General features: G+C 34.9%; 1 protein-coding gene and 2 long non-coding RNA genes across 26 annotated transcripts; 1 reads left to right on the plus strand and 2 right to left on the minus strand.

The window, feature by feature from the left end:
* Positions 1-6,452: 6,452 nt before the first annotated feature.
* LOC110793778 (uncharacterized) lies at positions 6,453-14,910 on the minus strand. Of its 24 annotated transcripts, none has more exons than XR_008922523.1 (8): positions 14,628-14,888; positions 13,661-13,721; positions 11,886-12,984; positions 11,779-11,808; positions 11,598-11,669; positions 11,085-11,178; positions 9,831-10,141; positions 8,868-9,151 (listed from the first exon to the last, which is right to left on the minus strand). XR_008922523.1 is itself a non-coding variant. In XM_056830556.1 (7 exons), exons 1-5 carry the CDS (start codon positions 14,687-14,689, stop codon positions 11,116-11,118), a joined length of 354 nt encoding a protein of 117 aa, XP_056686534.1. In that variant the 5' UTR covers positions 14,690-14,910; the 3' UTR covers positions 8,868-9,151; positions 9,831-10,141; positions 11,089-11,115. The 24 variants fall into 24 exon arrangements, 8 of the variants coding, with proteins under 8 accessions (XP_056686532.1, XP_056686534.1, XP_021854368.2 ...); XR_002534804.2 differs by having other exon boundaries at positions 11,526-11,669; positions 14,628-14,885; XR_008922516.1 differs by having other exon boundaries at positions 11,526-11,808; positions 11,886-11,981; positions 12,967-12,984; positions 14,628-14,880.
* Positions 14,911-16,372: 1,462 nt separating this feature from the next.
* On the minus strand, positions 16,373-19,528 carry LOC130462404 (uncharacterized). Its single transcript, XR_008922525.1, has 2 exons — positions 19,460-19,528; positions 16,373-16,657 (listed from the first exon to the last, which is right to left on the minus strand). It is a non-coding gene; the product is annotated as an uncharacterized lncRNA (long non-coding RNA).
* LOC110793777 (uncharacterized) lies at positions 18,101-21,029 on the plus strand. Its single transcript, XR_002534803.2, has 3 exons — positions 18,101-18,790; positions 19,486-19,616; positions 20,611-21,029. It is a non-coding gene; the product is annotated as an uncharacterized lncRNA (long non-coding RNA).
* Positions 21,030-22,622: the final 1,593 nt, after the last annotated feature.

The raw sequence follows: 22,622 nt of genomic DNA on the forward strand, positions 1-22,622 counted from the left end.
ACGTACTATTTGTGTGACCCTACGGGTTCAGTCAAGAGTAAACTGTGGATTAATATCATTAATTCCACTTGAACTGAAGCGGCCTCTAGCCAGGCATTCAGCTCACTTGATCTCACTGAATTATTAACTTGTTAATTAATACTGAACCGCATTTATTAGACTTAACATTGAATGCATACTTGGACCAAGGGCATTATTTCCTTCAAGTTGATCTTCACTTAGATCAATAGAGATTGGTATATGTTCGTCATGCCTAAAGCCATACGATACGTTTTTGGTGATCCTCATATTATATCATACATGATAAATTCTTTTGCAGAATAATTCCCAATTGAATTCTATTCATGTAACTTTAGCTCATATAGTTTCAGTAGATACTAAATACAGCTAAATTCTTTGACATATAATATAGGTTAAGAATCTTACTTAGATCCTTTGATGTTTAACTTAGTAAATGCTTATACATAGTTAAAAACATCTTTTACTTAGATTTATTCATATGGGTCGAATATCTCCAATGGAGTCTTTCGTGTTTGATTTAGTAAATGCCATTACTTAATCCAGAACAATGTTATAATATCTTTGTGAATGGATCTTAATACCCAGTATGCACTAAGTTTCGCCTTGGTCCGTCATTGATGAATAATTTTCAAATCTAAGTCATTAGCATTTGAATGTTATTTCACAATAGAGAGATATGTGTGTGATACACATAGGACCAATTAAGTTTTACGTACTCCCACTAAACTTCTTATATATCTATAAGAATGATGTATATTTTATGAAACTAAAATACTTATTAGCTTAACTAAAATACAGTTTTAATTCCCAATTGCTTGCTTAAATCTGTACTTAGATTTCATAAGCTAGCATTCATTTCAAGCATTATTTGGATCCACAAATCCTATGACATGCCATGTACATAGTTTTCTTCCAACATTTGATTGATGAATACGTTTTGTCATCCAATTGCCATATGTACCAATATGCAATCATTGCTTGAATTATAGACTTAAGAATTACGATTTTGCATGAGGCTTCAACACAATCCACGCCGTGAATTTGCTTGTAACCTTTAGCAACTAATCTAGCTTTGTGTGTGAACACAATTCCATGTTTGATGGTTTTTATCCTTAAAACAAACTTGCAACCAATAGGTGTGAAACTATTCTTGCAAATCAACAAAATTTCAATTTTGTCATCAAAACATTTAGTATGTTTTATGGCCTCTAACCATTTAAAACATTTGAGTCTATATATGGCCTCTAACCATTTTAGGGAATCTGGGTTTCGTCATAGCTTTCTTACAGGTCACAAACTCATTAATCTACATGATAATAGTTTGACTGCAAGTTGTAGGTTTCTTTACTATCTAATAGAAGAATCTCATAGTTTCAGTGATTTGATCTCTATGCCTACTTGGGTATAGAACATCAAACAATAGAATATCAATAGCCATTTGAAAGTCCTTTGAATATTCTGTTCTCCTTGAAGCACTTGTAAAGTCTTCTAAGAGATGTCTATTCTTTAAAGCCATTTCAAAAGTCCTCAAAAAATAAGTGTTCGGATTTTCTAAAGAACTTCAAAAAGCCTCCGGAATCTCCGTTTTATGTTTGTTGTTCGCCTCGAAGACTTTATGAAAATAATAAGAGGCTCGTGATACCACTGTTGGGTTATGATACATATGACAAAACATAAATCATGCGGAAAACCTTAATGCCAGGAAACATATTATTTACACATAATCATTTAGCATAATTCAGATGCATACACTTTGTAGCGTGCCCTCCCTAGCTGCGCCCGAACCAAACAAGAACAAGTCTTTAGGACTCTAAGTGTCGTCCCTCCGTAGATAGTCCACAGCACGTCCGGATCCGCCTTAAGCTTGACCAACTAGAATCGCCCTTAAGGTACTATAAATTTCGGCTAATAGGGCAAGTGTTTGTGGCTGATTTTTGCTTGATAATCTTACCTTTGAATACTTGAATCTTACGTCAATAAATTTGTGACCCTAGGCACATCTTTATAGAGTTATAGAAAAGGACTTAGAATCCTATTAGAATACCAATTTAGTTTAATTAGAATCCTGTTAGGACTCTTATTAAATAAAATCTATCTACTAGGATTAGGATTTAATCATGGAACAAATTCTAATAGCTTTAGGATTTGTATTGCACACAACTGTACACGAGCACGAACACGAGCACCACCCGCGCAAGCCTTGCGGCCCACGCGAGTTGCACTCGCTCGCAGCCCAAATGTCGCAGCCCATATTGCTCCGCGCGCGCCAAGGCCTTGTTGGGCCTGGCCTTGCGCTGGGCCTGGCGGGGATTGGATGTGTGTAATTGATGCATGTGGTTTGCTGTGCGATGGCCCAGCTTCGTGCTGGGCCTTCGTCTGGCAAGCCTCGTCCGATGCTAATTCGTACGATACGCTTCTGATTAAATTCCCGATTCCGGAATTTATTTCCGATACGAACAATATTTAATATTTCCGATTCCGGAATAAATTTCCGTTTCGAACAAATATTTAATATTTCCGTTTCCGGAATTATTTTCCGATTTCGATAATATTTCCGATTCTGACAATATTTCCGTTTCCGGTTATATTTCCGATTCGTACCATGTTTCCGTTTCCGGCAACATCTACGACTTGGATAATATTTATATTTCCGATACGATCCATATTTCCGTTTCCGGCAATATCATCGTTTCCGGAGTATTCATTTACTTGCCTTTGACGATCTTAGCTCCCACTGAAACCAAGATCCATCGATTCCGAATATCCATAGATGGAGTATTTAATGCCATTAAATACTTGATCCGTTTACGTGCTATTTGTGTGACCCTACGGGTTCAGTCAAGAGTAAGATGTGGATTAATATCATTAATTCCACTTGAACTGAAGCGGCCTCTAGCTAGGCATTCAGCTCACTTGATCTCACTGAATTTATTGACTTGTTAATTAACACTAAACCGCATTTATTAGATTTAACATTATATGCATACTTGGACCAAGGGCATCATTTCCTTCAGGGGCAAGTTCAAGAAATCTGGCAAGAAGAGGAATGCTAAGAAAGGTGGCAACAAGGCCAGCCCGACTAAGCAACCTGGCGGCACCAAGTCTGAAAAGAAGAAGGTGAGCCAAACCACTTCTGAATCTGAATGCTTCTACTGTAAGAAGAAGGGGCATTGGAAGAGATATTGCTTGAAGCTTAAGGAAGATCAGAAGAACGGAACAGTCGTTCCATCTTCAGGTATTTTCGTTATAGACTGTATACTTGCTAATTCAACTTCTTGGGTATCAGATACAGGTTGTGGCTCACACTTATGTTCCAATTCGCAGGGACTAAGAAGAAGTAGAAGGTTAAGCAAGGGTGAAGTCGGCCTACGAGTGGGAAATGGAGCACGGATTGCTGCATTAGCTATAGGAACTTATTATTTGTCGTTGCCCTCTGGGATAGTTTTGGAACTGGAAGATTGTTTCCATGTTCCAAGTCTTACTAAAAACATCATTTCTGTTTCTTACTTAGATGCTAAGGGATTTTCCTTTTTAATAAAAGACAATAGTTGTTCGTTTTATTTTAAAGAGATGTTTTATGGATCTACTAGATTAGTCAATGGACTTTATTTATTAGATCACGACAAACAAGTTTATAACATAAATACCAAAAAGGCCCAAAAGAATGATTCAGATCTCATCTATCTGTGGCATTGTCGATTAGGCCATATTAACTTGAAACGCATAGAAAGACTTCAAAAGGAAGGAATTCTAGAACCATTTGACTTAGAGGATTATGGTAAATGCGAAACATGTTTACTTGGAAAAATGACAAAACAACCTTTCTCTAAAGTTGGAGAAAGAGTAACTGAACTATTGGGTTTAATCCATACAAATGTATGTGGACCAATGAGTACAAATGCTAGAGGTGGTTTCAGCTACTTTATCACTTTCACTGATGACTTTAGTAGATATGGTTATGTCTACCTAATGAAGCATACGTCTGAATCCTTTAACAAATTCAAGGAATTTCAGAGTGAAGTAGAGAATCAATTAGGCAAGAAGATTAAGGCACTGCGGTCCGATAGAGGCGGTGAATATCTGAGCTATGAATTTGATAACCATCTGAAAGAATGTGGAATTCTATCAGAATTGACTCCTCCTGGAACACCTCAATGGAACGGTGTGTCGGAACGGAGGAATAGAACCTTGCTAGACATGGTTAGATCAATGATGGGTCAGGCCGAACTTCCAATAGAATTTTGGGGACATGCACTAAATACAGATGCACTCACTATAAATAGAGCTCCGTCTAAAGTTGTTGAAAAGAATCCATATGAGTTATGGTTGGGAAAGCCTCCAAAAGTGTCTTTTCTTAAGATTTGGGGTTGTGAAGTATACGTCAAACGATTAATTTCAGACAAACTTCAACCAAAATCTGACAAATGTATCCTTGTGGGCTACTGATGAGTGAAATTTATGTCACTCATAGGGTAGTAATTTAGGCATTAGTTGAGTCGGTTTTATTATATTTTTTGTGTTTTTAATCTTTATTTTCCTTAATTTCCCGTTTTAATTATTTATAACTTAGTTTAGTATAATTGGCTATTTTTATTAGTTTTTATGTCTTATTTTCTTAACTTATTTCTTTTTCTTCGTTTCAATAATTTTTATAGTTTAATTATTTAGTTTTCGTTATGAATTTTCCATTTTTATTTCTATTTCTATTTCCATTTCCATTTCCTTTTCTTTATATTTAGTCATTATTATTATTATTATTTATTTTATTTACTTATTATTATTTTTATTTTTCTATTCTTGTTTCTCTCCTATTTTCCTTTTTTATTTTGTGTAGGTGCACGTGCTCGGGTTTTGGAGCACCAATTGAAAGGGCCTAAGGAATTGTACAATATGGTCGAGAAAACAGCTTAACCTACACCACCCTATATCCAATCCTACACCACATCACAGGCCTGTCGCATCAACATACCAACACCAATCCTCCCTCCCCTGCTCCGGCCTACAACCACCTTCATCTCTCAACTACTCTCTCCTGCCACCTCACTCCTACACCAACAACTCCACCAACGTACCTCCCTCGCAACACCAGTCACTACAAGAAAATTTAGATATAGAGGCAACACCTTGAGGCAATTCATTTTTTATGGCCTCTAAAAGTGCCTTTTAGCATTAGTTAATTATGGTAGCCTCTAAAAGTGATTTTTAGGGTCGGTGAAATTTAGCCCGCCCCTAAAAGTACATTTTAGCATTAATAAAATAATGGTTGCCCCTAAAAAGTTTCTTTAGCATCAAATGAAATTAAGTTGCCCCTAAAAAGCATCTTTTAGCATTATGGAATAATATTTGCCTCTAAAACTGTTTTTTAGCGTCAATGAAATTTACGTTGCCCCTAAAAGGTACTTTTTAGCATTAATGAAATAATGATGGCCTCTAAAACATTTATTTTAGCATCAGAAAATAATTGTTGCCTCTGTAACTTTTTTTTTAGCATTAATGAAATTTATGTTGCCCCTAAAAAGTACTTTTTAGCATTAACGAAATAATGGTTGCCTCTAAAACATTTTTTTTAACATCAGAAAATAATAGTTGCCTATAAAACTTCTTTTTTAGCATCAATTAAAATTTTGTTGCCCCTAAAAAGTACTTTTTAGCATTAATGAAATAATGATTGCCTCTAAAATATTCTTTTTAGGATCAGAAAATAATAGTTGCCCCTATTACTTCTTTTTAACATCAGTTAAATGTTAGTTGCCCCTAAAAAGTACTTTTTAGCATTATTAAAATAATGTTTGCCTCAAAAACCTTTTTTTTTTAGCATCAGTGAAATTTAAGTTACCCCTAAAAAGTACTTTTTAGCATTAATGAAGTAATGGTTGCCTCTTAAATATATTTTAACATCAGAGAAATTTTAATTGTCCTAAACTATTTTTTTTAGCTTTAATAAAATAATGTTTGCCTATAAAACCTTTTTTTTTAGTATCAATGAAATGTATGATGCCCCTAAAAAATACTTTTTAGCATTAAAGAAATTTTAGGTCAAGTCTTTGATTTTTATTGTTCGTTTTTTGCTTTTTATCCATATTTTGTGCTCGTAACCGTGGTTTTTATATTCTAATGTTCATTTCTCGACTTATTTTTCAAGAATTAGGTTTCTGATATTTTTTTCTTGGATTAATAAGGGTATAATAAACTAAAGTAAACGATCAACCAATAGGAGAATAATATTATAAATTAATAGTAGCCTATTGTAACACCCCGACTTCTAAACACCATTAATTAGGTTAATTATCTTTAATTAGCAGCGGAAACCCTAATTTAGTCGGAGCGTCACTTGCCGTATTTCCCTCGTGGAAAATACAAGGCGACATAACCTTTTTAAATTACTAAATAAACTTTAATAATAAATACTTTTATCATTTGGTTAATATTAGTATTAAAATCTAACTCAAATCATGAGATCAAATTTAGAGTTTAATTAATACATCCCTTTATTACTAATGACATAGTTATCTTTATTAAACATCGATCGTGAATTTGATGGTTGCATCCTCACTCTAAGGCATCCCATGATCTTCTTCGTACCTAAAACAAAAGCAACATCGTGAGCCGAGGCCCAGTAACATACTACCCTAACAGCGTAAACTCATTTCAATTCATTTTATTTACTTTGCAATCAGGGAGAATAGAACATAGTAAAACATTTTCATAAATGCAATAAAACATCATTTATAACTTGAAACTTTGATAGTTCCCATTATCTTTCTTAAAACCTTCTTTTTACTTGGTAACTGACAAGTTAGCCTTGCGGGACGTCTCCCACCTTGCGATAGTCCTCAAGGAGCACTCTCCCTTGTTGGACATACGCCCGTACCTAAATAGTTTCTTTTTTTTAGCTTGCGGTAACCCTCAAGGAGCACTCTCCCTTGTTGGGTGTCCCGCGGTACGGCGGTACGTGCACGACCTAGAAATAGTAACCCCACTAACTGCCAGAACCGGTTACACTTTTATTTATCATGTTTCGTATCTTATTCGTAACTCATAATCATCATCTTACAAAATCATTCATAAACATATTTAAATATCATCATTCATAAAACACACTTCATAAATACATTTCATATCCCACAATTCAATAAAAACATATCATTATAAACACATTTCATAATCCCATAAAACACATTTCATAAGGGGATCGTGGGTGTTAGCAATAGATGTTACCTCAACCGTAGTTTATACTTCCTGTTCGATGGATCGTTCTTCCTGAGCTTCAAGTCCGATTTCTTTCAAAGTATTAAATTGTTGAATTAGTAATAAAATAATAAATAATTTAAAATCGATAATGTTATAAATAGATTTCAAAGAAATATTATTTAAGTTTTATTTTAAAAATTTTAAGTGAAGCTAATAACTTATTTTCTTAAAATCAATAATTTAAAGGCATTCTTTTTCTTTTCTAAAACGTCAGCTTTTATTATGAGTGAAAATTTCTGAAAAATAGATGATGGGTACAACTTACTCAAATAAATTGGGCCAACTCTTTGTAATGGGCTGACCAATGGAGTGAGTGGAACTTTGTTCCTGGGTAATTGAAAACAAAAGCAGGGGAGCAGGGCACGAACGAAGCAGGGGCACGAAGGAACAGGGGAGGAGGAGAAATAGAGGTGGTGACTCGTCTGTGCGGCGCAGCTGCGAGGAACCGCGCAAGGTGGCAACGGTGGTGGTTCTCGGCGGCGGAACACGAGAGAAAGGAAGGGAAAAAGCATGAACAGGAGCGAAAACAGGGGAGAGAAACAGGGGAGGGGTGTTTCCCGGTCGATTCTGGGCGGCGCAGCAGCAGCTCGCCGGGTCTTGTGAGGCGGAGGTGGGTATAGAAGGTGGTGCGGCAGCGGCGAAGAAAGAGGGAGGCAGAGGTGTGGTGGTTTCGTGGCTGGGTGGTGCGAAAACTGGGAAGCAGGGGAGTTTGAGTGGGGGATTGGATCGGGTTCTCGCCGGCGATGAAGGTAGGTGGGACGAGTAATGGTGGTAGGGCGGTGGTGGTCGGCTAGCGAAGCCGGGAGGTGGGGCGGTTAATGGTGGCTGTGGTTGTTGGTGGTGACTGTGGTTCGATCAGGAAGGAAACAAGGGGGGGGAACTTGCAATTTTGATAACTGATTTTTGGTTGAGAAAATTGGAAAGAATTGGGCTGATTATAATGACAAGTAGAGTGAATGAGAAGTTGAAATGTCCTTGGGGAACAAGGCATGGATGTGGACTGAAATAAGGGAAGAAGGGAAAGAAAGAATGGCTTCCTTCTCACTTGTACGTGAAGAGCAAGGAAGAGAAGAAAATTGGAATTTTGCTCTTTAGGGGTATTTTAGTAATTTCACTTAGTTAGGAAAAATTCTGAAAATTCTTTGCTACATTTAGAAATTGATATAATTAGGAATGTTTATTTAAAATCAGATTTTCAAATAATTTTTATGAAATATCGATAACACAAAGTAAATTAAATTTTTGAATAAAATAAGGATGTTCCGAAATTATTAAAAATTCGAAATAAACAGGATTTAAAAATGTAGTTTATGCTCGAATAAAAATTAGATTTATAAAATCTGAAAAATAAATCGTGTAACGATATTAAAACTTAATCGCAATAAAACTTCGTTAATTAAAATAAAGTTCGAAATCAGGATTTTAAAACGATTTTAAACTAAAAAAATAATTAATCATAATTAATCGAGTTTTCAAAAATTCGGGGTATTACACCTATGTAGGATTCAAACCTACATCATTGTGCAATTGCACAAAGCTCTGCCAATTGAGCTAATAGACTCTTTTTATTGGTATAGTGTCATGACAGTTTTAAGGGGAAAAAAACAAAGTGTAGTGACATATTAATGTGTGAAACTGCAAATAATTTTGCGTATCATTTGTACATTACAAGGCCGATCATCTATAAGCTCATTTTTTTGATAAATAAATAAACTTTTATTAACCAAAACAAAACATTGGTCTAAAATAGCTTTGTACAAACTGATTGCACCACATGCTATATGATGTTCGGATACACGACCACCATCAGGCTTTAACAACAGCAATGTGCCAACAATAATGTGCAAAACAACAAAGTGCACGCAGGAGCAGACCAGAGCTGAACAAACAAAACAGCAGTACCAAAAGGACATCAGAACAACAATAGAGCACCAGAAGCAGCACAACACAACCATGTCAGCCTAGTTCTGTAACTCAGGATCAGATCAGACACACCCAAGCCAGCTGAAGAGAACATACAACAGCAGAACAAACATCGCAGATTAAACCAAACAGCAGTGTTTCGTATTAAATCTCCAGACTCAACTTCAATTCTCCTGGCCTATAACAACTCCCTCCAAGTTACGCTAATGCCTAGGTCTGTATTATACATACAGATTAAACCACTTTATATATGGCTTGCAGCATATGTCGATTGTCTTTTTACACATTAATTAAGGATGTGGCCTTAGAGAAAATAGGTTCACTCTTGTATTACCAACAAACAATCTCAACAATGTCCAAGATCAAAACCTAACACTAAAACTTCAAATACGACCAAACAAAATCGAAACTTTGACAGAATCACAGTGGATAGCTTTACCTTATGTCTACCAGATTAACTACAAATTTCCCATTAGCTTGTGTTATCATAACTCAGAATCGAAGTTTGAGGAAACTAATTTCAATAATTACTTTCATTAACCTTTGCATATGAGCATAATTAAACCAAAAACATAACAAATGTTGATAGATCAAAGTAGGATAGTTGAAAATTTAGATAAACTTCCAAGACTTACATTTTAACCCTTTGGATGAGCCATTTTTCACATAGCTGGTCTTGGGTATTTTATCCGAGGATGCAGGCAGGGTGGTGTAAACTTTACAGGTTGCTTATTGCTTGTACGCTTGCGACAGTGTTGCCTCAGTTCACACATTGGGTGCAGCTGGTTCTGTTGGATTGGGGTTGCAGTCAGAACTTTGAGATGGTGCTCGGTCAAACCAGGTTAATTTGGCGAAGTTGATTACTTATTCTCACTAAGGTCTGCCTTGGACCGTTAGAGTTGGTCGTGCAGTGGTCGTGTAGAGGTATATCTAAGAAACGATCAATCTGCTTTGCAGTATACAAGCAGGCAAGCAGTTAAATAGTTACAAGAAGCATTATATAAAACAACCCCACTCAATTAATTGTAAAACAAATCTTTGAAACTTCCAGAATGCAAGGGAAAAAATCTAGCACAAAATCGCTTGCAAGTTGCAACACAAAAAGCGCATAATGTAATTGAAGTTTATTTGTAATCTTAGAACACAAAAACTCTCAAGTCAAGTCATCATCTGGTTTACTAGAAAGAAACTAATGATGAAGCTTCCATGGAAAAAAATAGTTTTGTGGCATAGTGGAACAGAAAATAAAACTATACTGATGCACCAGGGAGAGAAGATTTTATGTTTAGTAGATCTAGTACTGAGAAAATCTCATGGGTCATGTTTAATTGCTATATAATTCTCAAAAAACAGGAAATCTCTAGTGCATGCAATCAGTTGATGCCAGAAAATGATACTCACTTTTGAACGGAAAACCATATGACATAAGGGTAAAGTCATACAAGATTTTCTTCTTAATGTTACCATAGTGAACTGTGGTTTCGTGCTAATCAACCCGTAAGTCACCTAATCTTTACAAAAGGATTATGTGTCAGAATCTAAATACAACAATATCCATCTAATCACTATCTCCTCTTGTTTTCTTCACTAAGATATCCATTCACAAATAAACACAATAAAAATATGTAAATTCATCAGTATAATGCCATCTCTTTCGTAGAAATGAACAAGTAACAGTGATCAACAAAATTATCACACTAAAAATAAGACAGATATCCCAGCCTTTTCCGGCTATAACAAGTAACAGTGAGGTTAGGCATTTTCATATTTTACAAATCTACGTTCGCTTGACGAAAATATGCAAAGTTGAAACAGAAAGGAACCATAGATCAACAAAGTTGATTACTAAAGTGGACAAGCAAATGAAGCTTCCAGGGAAAAATTTGCACCTACAGCTCTGGTGTAATACCAGTCAGGATCCTATGGAGCGAGTTCCTTGAGTTTACTAGTCTTGACAATCTCAGTCCAGTGAGGCAGCTCCATCTAAGCAGAACCAATAAACAGTAAATCAAAATCTAGCGTCATGTCAAAGCTTGCAACTAGGGCCATCTCATAAACAAAACTAGCATCTATTATCTAAAACTAGGGCCAACTCATAAACAGCTAATTAATTTTCCATTGCAAGTGTTTTTCGTTGAAACAATGTGAAAACTCCAACACAAAGCAACCAGATACAAACAGAAGCAGAAGTAACTGCTAATAGCAGACAAGAAGCCCTTAGACATTAAGTCCAAAGAATAGTAACAAATGACCAATATTGTCCAAACAAGATTAATCCAGACATTAGCACTAGAAAAGGATACCATATGGAAAGAACACCAAAGACCTACCCTCATAGATGATATAATATCAGGAATTCTTAGTGACCGACACTGAAGATTTATTAATTTCAGTGAGCTTACAGATCTTCGACTTGTATGCAGACTCATCAAGAATTTTTGTTTCAGATCTACTAGGCTTCGGTTATCAGCATTCTGCAAACCAATTAAAAGGGAAAGTTACACTTTTTAGAGTGATACACTTTCTGTAAGAGTACATCAATAATTTTTATTAATTTGCACTCTGAGAGAACATAGGATTTACGTTGCTCGTCTCCTAGTAAACTAAGAGTTCCTGAAAACAAATTTCAAATCGTATTATACTTCAATGCATCATAATATAGAGATGATCAAGAATAGAATAGTAAATACCAGAAAGAATTGAAGGCAAAATGTCCAAGCCTGCTCTAAAATGGTCCAACTATATCTCACAGTTTTGCAATTTGATACTCCTAAAGCTCTGATAGACTTTGAGAAATTGAACAACAACAAGTAGTAGTCAGTGTCTGGAAGAAACTTTGGGCAATCAGGTGGCTAGCAGATCCTTAAATTCGTCTAAATATTTCCACTAAGTTTCAAAGATCGAGCAGCAGACTATGTTTGAAAAATAAGACATACGGCTTAATGAAATGACAACTCCAAAATAACAGAAAACAACAAACAATATTCACTAAGAAGGTTTGAGTCAGAAGTCAAGGTGGCAACCATTACAAATTATTACCTCAAATCCATATGACTCCATCTAATCACAGTTATGGAGTGACATTTACATGTCATCATAACTCTAGAGACCCACAGTGTTTAATCCCTAAGATAACCCATGACAGTAATGTCACTCAGAAGAAGTCAGAGTCAACATGTACAATAGCATTCTGGTGAAAATGAAATTAATAAGGAAAAAAAATATTGCAACAGAATTCTATGCAAAGGACTAACTCATTAAATTTTTATTACAGAATTCATTAACAAGTAGCCTAACAAGTTTAAAGTCCACAACTAATAACAGTACCTGAGGGTACACAACTACACACACAAAAACACAAAGAAGCGCACATCATAGCACACTAAGAAATTTCATAATATCTAATATGCTCATCTCATCAATGATATGCTCTGGGGGATCACACTCAAGTTGGATAAATTGATTTATCTCATTCCTAATATCTCTAACTGAAGTTACATAAATAGGGAAACAATACACTATAATATATAAAAGAAATAGCAGCTAATACGAATATTGTAATATCCTCATCGTAATTTCAACGACTTTCGATTTCCATTATCCAAAATAAAATGACTCCCTTGTTGTAATAAAATCTTCCAAGTAGAAAAGCTATGGACTCCCCGTTAAGGATAAAAATTATGCAAATGGCAATCTGAATCCACCATTTAAAGCTCTGTTGATGTAATGCATCTGATGAACTAGGTACATCTCCTAATCGAGACAATGTACCTTGTATATTGTCTTTTACTGAAAAAAGAAATTAAAGAGATTAAAGGACGTGTCAGAGAGATTCAACTAAAGACCGATAAGAAAGGAAAAACATAAGTGCTTAATGCTAAAAAATCTTGTCTTTCAACTGACACGTACTAACACTCTATCAGCATTTTCTCTGGTGGACATTTCGGCATGATTCAGTACATGGATTTTATTTTAATCATGTCAAGAGATTGCTAAATTTAAATTATGTTGATCTCTTGATCATTGTTGAGGCTTATTGTGGAGCAACATGAGTCAGGTGGGATTTATGTAGCTGGTTTATTGAACTGGTGGCTGACATGGTAAACCAAATAAAAAGCCATTCGTAACCTGTTTTTGCTGGTCTGAAAACTTGCTTCAAATTGGATGATTAGTAATCAATAACTGGATATAAATATACAAAAAATGGAAGAAAAAAAAACCACTTAAATGGAAACATAAACATGACAGGTAACAAAACATCTGTTTAAGAGTAACTTCAATATCAGTCTATTAAGGAAATTTTTGGTATAATACTATGTTACATCGCACAGGTACTATACTACAAGTTTCAAATGTGGAAACATGAATTTGTTTTCAGTATTGAAGTTGATCTACTGAAGGAAACATCTAAGCGGGATGAAGAACATTCTTTTACTGACCAGAAGAAAGAGAATCATTAAAGTACCTGTGAAGTGAAAGAAAGATATCCACCATGAAGGTCAGGGTGGACAATGAGGTCATAAGCACTGCAACAGAACACACTTTATTAAAGCCATGAATCTTCAAGAGAGCCCCGTGATAACATAAAACACAAAGACCAGAAGATCTGATATTCAAAACTAGAGATTTACAATGGAGGCAGTTATGTGCACCTAAATCTTCAACCGAGTTACCGGGAATTAATTTCCAAAAAGTTGTTATTTTCCTGGTCTCGGTAAATTTGTACTTCAAAACGCGAAGCGAAATTTATATACCACTCAAAAGAATGATTCACAGTGTTCGGACTACCATAATAGTAACAACTATCACAGAATTGGGCTTCTAAAAGCTCATAAAAGCCGCAGTGCAGCTCATAAATTGAAGTTAAGAGAAAATGGGGCAAATGCAACATCTAATCAGTTGAATCTGCTGAAGAAAGAATGATGCAGATGAATGTATGACATTATCAGGAACAAACCAGTTGAATTTGTTGAAGAAGAGAGGATGAAGTCCCCAAGAGGGCTGAACGACGCTGACTAAACAGGCCCAGAATGACCCTAAAACGAAGTATATGGAATTTCTAGGAACAAATCATAAGACCAAGCTTAAATCCACCAGAAACCAAAGATCCATCATGTGAGATTGATGCACAGTTTAAACAAAGAAAGATAACGCAACTTTATATTTCAAAAACTTTCAATTTCCAGTACCCAAAATAAGATGAAAAAAAGAATCAGCTCCAGTTCTTAATAACAAGACCAACATTCTAAAATGCTAACTTGCAAAATAATCATCCCAAATTCGTAATAAAATAAGAAAAATCGGCAATACACATCTAAAATTTGCAAACAATTTACTATTGAATTCAATTGCAGTTATAATTGATTGATTACAACAAAATAATTGATTAAAAAACCCAAATTGAAGCAAGAAGTGAGGTGGATAGTAGTTACCTGTGATCTGCAGCTGTAGCAAAAGACTCCATATTTTTTGTGCTCCCCAATTGCAAGTTCATATTAAGAACAGAATTGTGGGTTTCACTTATAAGAGAACCCCTCTATTAGATTCTTCCCAAGAATTTGGAATGAAATGAAGATTAGGTTTTTTATTGAAAGCCCCCTTGGTTAAACAGACGGTTACTGAATGATTTGTGGCGGTATAATGAAATTGGAAAAGGTAGGATAATGAAATTCTAGCGGGACTACTAGCGGGCTCTTGAGATCTATTTACCGCCTAATTGAATTTTGTACTTTTACGGAAAAAAAATCCACTTAATTTTTATTTAGGGAAATTTGTTAAAAAGGACCTTTTATAACCCAAATTTTGTGAGAAAGGACCTTATATAATTTTTTTTGCGAAATTACACCTTAATGTAATTTTTTTTGCGAGAAAGGACCTTACATAATTTTATTTTGTGAAATTACACCTTAATGTAACTTTTTTTTTGCGAAAGACAACCAAAAGTAAATTTTCGGCATTGACTGAGCTTTTTCGGCCATTGACTTGCACGTGAGAAGCACGTGTGACTTTATATTGCTAATCACACCCAATTTTCCTCCAAAATTCAAACTTTAAAACCTAAAGTTGGAAAAAAAAAATCGAAATAAAATCAAGTTTGAAAATTCAAGACTCGGGAAAATCAATGTCTTTAGCCAACGTAAGCCACACGTGCTGCTCACGTGCAAGTCAATGGCCGGAAAAGCTCAGTCAATGCCGAAAACTTTCCTTAGGTCCTTTCTCGCAAAAAAAATTACTTTAAGGTGTGTTCTCACAAAAAAAATTATATAAGGTCCTTTCTCGCAAAATTTGAGTTATAAAAGGTCCTTTTTGGCAAATTTGCCTTTTATTTAAAATGACTACAAAAATTAACCTTATACCCTTAAATATGGGTTTGTTATTATTATAAGTTTATATTTTATAACTAATTTTATGCTTATGCGGTACACGGGTTGTATAGTTATATAAATTACCATAAAATAATCTAATAACATATTTTTCTGAGTAAACAAAAATTATTTTGTTTGAATATGAATGTGTTCTTATGTTCACATAATAACACATAAACTAATTTGAATGCAACTTATTTGATTGGAATTGACTGAACATAATTGAAACTATTAGGAATTGATTGAACATGATTGAAATTTATAGGAATTAATTGAACTTGTTGCAAATTTATAGGTAACTAAAATCTAAAAAGTACACGAATTATTGTTATTACTGTTATTATTGTTGTTGTTGTTGTTTTTAGTAGTGATGGTGCAATTGTGATGTGAGTGTTGTTCAAGCCATAATAATAAAAATAAATAAAAATATAAACCCTAACAAAGTATTTCAATTCATAGGGCTCGATATAAACACTAACAAAGTATTTCAAAATATAAACACTAACAAAGTATTCCAAAATATAAACACTAACAAAATAATAAAAATTAAAAAAATATAAACACCCGGGCTCGATTGGTTTCGGTTCATAGGGATTAAGTCTCGCTGCGGGGCACGGCTAGTAGTGTAGTTTGTTTTTGCTTCTTTTTGTTTGTTGTTTTCGTTTTGCCTTAGTTCGTTTTCTTTCCCGTGTGTTTTGTTTGCTTTTTTAGGGGTCTTCCCCTCTCTTTCACCCAAAAAAAAAAACAAAGTATTTCAATTCACATAACCAATTTGTCCATATCAAAATGGATCATGTCCAAATTAGCATTAGTTCTTTAAATGAACCTGTTTCACACTAAATATATTGTGGGCTATGCCTAAAAACGTAATTCTAACAACTTGTTTCAAGATCAACCAAGAAATCCAAACGGAAAATCAATCACCTCATATTCAATCACGATGATGTCCACCCCATTGATGCTCCTGAAATGTCCATTCTTCATTGATATCGCCTGGATTTCTCGCTGGTGTCTCTCTTCTCCCTCGCTGTTTGTGGTGCGCCCAGATCTAATCTCTTCTCCCTCGCAGCTGGTTTTCTACTACTCTATGCCCTCATCTAGAAAATACAAATAAAATATCTCAAATTCTTCGATTAATTTATATCATAAATTACAACTCATCGTCGTAATCATTCTCAGCAATAGTGGGTAATTTTTCTCATCATTTTTGTTTATTTTTCACTTTTTCTTGTTTTGAACTTCAATAACTATGATTTATTAAAATAAATTGGGTTTTGTTATTTTTGTTATTTCGACTAAATTGATTTTGGTTCATTTTGATTTTTTTGTTTCTATGTTATGAAACCCTAATTTCGGCATGGTTGTATAATTTTGTGAAAATTTGACAAGGATTTTCCAGTTTTGCAGTGTTCTCTGTAATTTGTGGTTAAACTTGATTAATTTCATTTTTTATTTGAATACGATAACTTTTGTTGTCTCTACTAAATCGACCGGTGAATTTCTTATGGAAAATGATTGTGTATGCTTGATTGATTGTGTTCATGCTTTGAATATGTTGAAAATAATTGAGGTTTTGAAGGTCCTCATTTGTTGTTATGCTACCAATTTTGGTAGATGACAAAATATTGAGGCATTTAAGCCTCCATTTTGTCTTATTTGCTTAATTAGGTTTATGCAAACCGTTTGAAAACTTTGATTCTATTATCTACTTATGCAATTATATTGTTACGGAATTGAGAAGCGCAAGTACCAAATTCAGCTATTTATTTATTTGTCATCTATATGACCAGTACAAATGCTTACTCTATTACACTGTAGGAATCAGGTATATTTCTTGCTGGAGATAAGGATCGCTCAACTAAGTGGTTTGCAGAAGATGCTTAGAGTGAGATAATAACACTTGGTTTCTCAAGTTGCATATTTATATTTATCCAATAGAGACTTAGATTGGTGCAACTCAAGAGTGTGAACTTGATGTATTTTTTGAATTGGAGCATCCTATATATGCGTTCTTTGGTATATCGATTAGCAGAATCTCTAAGTAATTGTGTGCTTAAAGCCTTCCTTTGGCTGAGAAATGTAGCGGTGACTATTAATGTATTAGCCTAGATTTTAAGCAGCTCTTAGTCTGCTATTAAGTATAATTATTTTTCTTAAACTCACTCTTAAAATTATTTTGAAACAATTTTGAGTCTGTAATTTAAGATTTTATTAATGATTGGATTAAGTTTATTAATATCTATTAAAACAGTTTAAAGATTAATTCCCGATTATTACAACGAGCCGGAATTTTAGAAATATATTCTACGGAGTATTAAAGAATTTAGATTTTTATTATTTTGAATTATTTTGTTTTATTTGAACGTGAAATTGTAAATTATGATTCATATTTTATCAATTGAACTAGTGAAAATATTTGATTTATTAAATCGAATTACAAAAGAGTTATTTTAAATGTTAAATAAATTATTCAAGTGTATGTAGTTGACTTTTTTCTATAATTTGTTCCTGTTGATCACCGAAGCCTAATTCTTTTCTCGTTTCCTCTTGATGAGTCATAAAAACAATTGTTTAAGAGAAGTCAACTTGTACAGAAACTGATTCCTTTCCTTCACTTGCGCACTACACACATCACCTCGCCTCTCCCTCCTTCCTGCTCCTTGCGTCGCCACCCCGCCAGTCGTTTCCCTCTCATCGGCGACACTGGTTCGTTGTTGTTGCGTTGGTTCTGCTGCTGTTCCCCTCTCTCGTCTCTCCTCCATCTCGTCCCTCTTCCATCTCGTCCAAGCTTCGTGATGCCGCCGCCGATGGTGGCCGCTAAACCACCCTCATCTAGACGCCCTCTTCAATTGGTAAACCATCTAAATCCTTCCATAAATTGATTGAATTAAATTATGATTTAAAATTCCAAACCCTAACTAATTGAATTTCTCTCTCCTCTTGTGGGTGCGCTATCCCTTTGGGTTGCCGGTGCGATGGTGTTCCATCGCCGTTGTCGTATTTTGTTGGAGGTTGATCGGTGTTGATCGTTGTGTTCTTGTTCCTCTCCTCGACTCATCTCCCCTGCTTCACTCCTCTACCTCTCCTCTCCTCCGCTAGACTCACGGAGGGCCACCCCTCGTGGCTCTGCCGGAGCTGCTCCTGCTGCTATTCCGTTGATATTGTTGTTGTGTTATCTGTCTTATGGTTGTTGTTGCTGCTGCTTCCCTGCCTCCCTATTTCTCTTATGGGTATAATCTCAAACCCTACTTATTTCTTATTGATGATTTTGTTACCTGGGAAAATGGAAGTCATGTTTAATAAATATAGTAATGATTCCAAATATTTGGTGACTTCACCAGTTATAATTATAAATTTAATATCTTTGCCTTTTGGTTCTAGAAGATGACAGTAATGCCCAATTCTTGTGTGGGGAATCTATTTCCCTATTGTCACTATGTTTTTAACCGTGTTCTGAAATTCACATTTCTCATCCCTGTTTCAACTAAGCTAAAACAGGTTTCCATTTTTTCCCCTCAATTTGTTTGGAATTATTTGGATATGTCACGAGCCTTAAGTAAAAAATCAATGCTACCTGAATTAGAGGTTGTGTTGATGTTAAACCATTTATGCAAGATACCTGAGTTCTAGTGTTCTCTTTAATATGGAATTGGGTTTGGCATCATAAAAAAGGGGTTTGAGTAAGTTCTGCATATGTAACACTACTAGATTTTATACATTTAATGAGAACATATTAAATATGTAAGTATATTATGGCCATTGGTGCTACGTTTGGCTGAAGATTCATCAATTACATTGACTTGACAGCTGAAGATCTTTATGTCGCCGCATTACAAGATTGTAAAAACCCCTGCAAATTAAAATTCCGTAATCTTGAAACAAATTGAGAGATTTCATACCTTCTCATTACTTGAATATATTACAGGAATCAGGCAGAGCAAAGTACTATTTTTAATGGGCAATAATATCCAGCTAGAGACTTTGGTCAGTGTAGATTTGAGGCAGTCGTGAAGGCAGCTAGCAAACATCAACACAACTATGAGGCTATCAACCCAGGTATATGTAAGAAATTATATGAGGCGAATTGCTCAGGAAAAGGTTATCTATGAACCTGTGGCGCCAAATAGTAAGAATAAGGATAAGGGTGTTTAATGTCACCTTGAACTTTTTTGCTCTACAAGCTAAGGATATACTTTCTCCATTTCGAACTTGTACTCTACAATTAATAATCCATTACTTTACTTTACTTTACTTTGTGGGATGCATTAAATTTCAATTTTATGATTTATATGCAAAATTTCTTAGTTTGAAGTTTCTTTGGCTAATTGGTTCATTGATTTTTTGATTAGTAGAGAAATGCGTGCATTATAAGATACAAATAGTTCTTATTTACAAGGTTGCAATAACCAATTAATGAAATATATGAAACTGTGGCATACATATTGTAAAAACATTGTCTGCATGATATGATATGATACTCTATGTACCCTGCAGTATCAGTGACAAATAAACCGTACTTATAATCCCCACATACCTGGTCCAAATGTTAAAAAGTCCATATAATACTTTTTACTCAAGGTTGCTAATTGGTTCATTGTTGATAAAAATGCCTGATAGATAACTTGTTTCTGCGTAGTGAGGTTGAGTTATCTTGTATTTTTGTTGATATTCTTGCTCATAAAATTGTTTCAGTTATTAATCTAAGCTTATAATGTCTTAGGTGTTTGTTAAGCTTTTCCCCCCCTGATATTTGGAAAGTGGTTGATTGCAACTTACACACTACTATAATTAAACTGTCACTTGGTTGATTGCATGTAGTGTTGGTGTTTATATGATTGCCACTTATGTGCTATAGTTACTTTTTCTATATTATTTTATTCTATGATAAATTAAATAGGACATTAGCATAAATTTTATATGGTTGGCCTGATTTCTCTACTGCATGTATCTATTATTAGTGTATTGGTGGATGGTGTTTCTTTTTTATTGTCTGTTGCTCGATTCTATTCTGCTCGTTGTATATCTTGTTCATTTGGCTTTGGTATCTCAGTCTAGGCTGCAACGATTGTGCTCCTGGTGCTCTGTCTTTTGATGTCCTCTTCTGATGGCCTGCTGGTTTGATGTGATGTTGTTTTGTTCTACTAAGTGGTGTTGATTGGTCTACTCCTGCTAATCTGCACTTTGCTGTCGTGTGATCTGCTGTCTTTTCTGCACATTGTTGCTGTTTTTCTTGAAGATTGAAGGCGACCCAAATGAGGAGTTATATGTAGGATGCGGTGTGGTTAGTTTGGATCAAAACTTTGTTAGACCAACGTTAACTTGGTTTGCCTTTGGTTATTTTTTTTTTAATTTTTTAGTGGTTTTTGTAGTTTTGGGCTTGTAGGTTGTTGCAAGGCCCTGGGGTTTGATTGGTTGAGCTTGTACAAAAATTGGTTTGTTTTAGTTCATAATATATTTGGAGTTATTAAATTTATGATTTCCATAAAAAGTTGTGGTTTACTTTTGCTATTATATCAGGTTACTTCTTATAGGTTGTCACATGTTCGGAAATGTATGAAATAATGCACTAGATTAATTCCGTTGCCTCTAAAAACTGTTCACAACAATCTCAAATTGCATAATATTTTAAAGAATAAGATATTGCCTCTAATAGTATTTCGAGACAAAATTACATGGTTTCCCCTAAATATACGTGATTTTTAAAATAACTTTTTATGTTGCCTCTAATTATATTCCGAGGCAAGATTATAGGATTGTCCCTAAATACATTTGATTTTTAGAAGCAATTTTTATATTGCCTCTAAATATATTTCGTGGCAAAATTATATGGTTGCTAAATACATGTGATTTTTAGAAGCAACTTTTTAGGTTGCCTCTAAATATATTTCGTGGCAAAATTATATGGTTGCCCCTAAATAGATGTTGTTTTTAGAAGCAACTTTTTATATTGCCTTTAATTATATTTTGAGGCAAAATTATATGGTTGCCTCTAAGGCCCTGTTATGTTCACCTTATTTCCACTTATTTCAGGAAAAATAAGTTCAGATAAGTTCAGATAAGTCCAGTTAAGTTCAGATAAGTTTAGATAAGATAAGTTCAGGAAAAATAAGGGTTGGCCAAGTACAATTTATAACTAAAATAAGTTTTGATAAGTTCTAATAAGTTTTGATAAGTTCTAATAAGTTCAGATAAGTTCAATTAAGTTCAGATAAGTTCAGATAAGATAAGTTCAGGAAAAATAAATGGAAATCAGGTGAATAGAACGCAGCCTAAATGTATGTGTTTTTAGAAGAAATACGACGTGTTGCCTCAAAGAGGTGCTTTTAGAGGCGACCACTAATTAGCGACGGATTTTAGAGGCATTCACTTTTTTGCTTCAAAAACTCATTAGAGGCTAAATCCCCATTTTCCGAGGCAATTATGACTTGCCCATGTATCCGATTTTTCTAGTAGTGAGTCCAACCCCTGCTGCCACCCTCCACCAACACCATTGTTATCCCACTTTTTGGACTAACGACATAACCGTTCTAACGTTTGATCATGTCGTGTCAGCCAGGTCCTGTCGTGTCGCAGGTAAACACAGCTCCAGGGAGATACGTCCGACGAGGCATAAACGACGAAGGACAGGCGACAACGCACAGGCAACTGAGACGCGTCCTCAAGAAATGGGTTGATAAAGATAAGTTAACCTAAAGCCCATGATAGGCAGCGCCGTCACGCTAGCAAGAACGAGTCCAAGACATGCGCGAGAAGCGCGGAAGCGGTTGAAGACTGAAGAGACGTGTGACAAAGATACTCCTATCTTTGTGGGATTTTCTCAACCGATTAGACCGTTGAGAATATCCTATAAAAGGACGAAGATGATGACAAGCAAAGGACGTTCACTCAAGCATTCAAACTCTTAAGCTATCAACTGTTTCAGCATTCATTATTGTACTTTAGATTTTTAATATCAATTCTCAGAAAGAAGAGCATAAACAATCATATAGAACACTTAGTGGATTGATAGCCTCATAGCTATCCGCGGTTTTTTACCTTATTCCTGGGTTTTCCGCGTCAACA

Source organism: Spinacia oleracea, chromosome 6 (genome assembly GCF_020520425.1).
Source record: "Spinacia oleracea cultivar Varoflay chromosome 6, BTI_SOV_V1, whole genome shotgun sequence".
NCBI classification, from domain to species: Eukaryota; Viridiplantae; Streptophyta; class Magnoliopsida; order Caryophyllales; family Amaranthaceae; genus Spinacia; species Spinacia oleracea.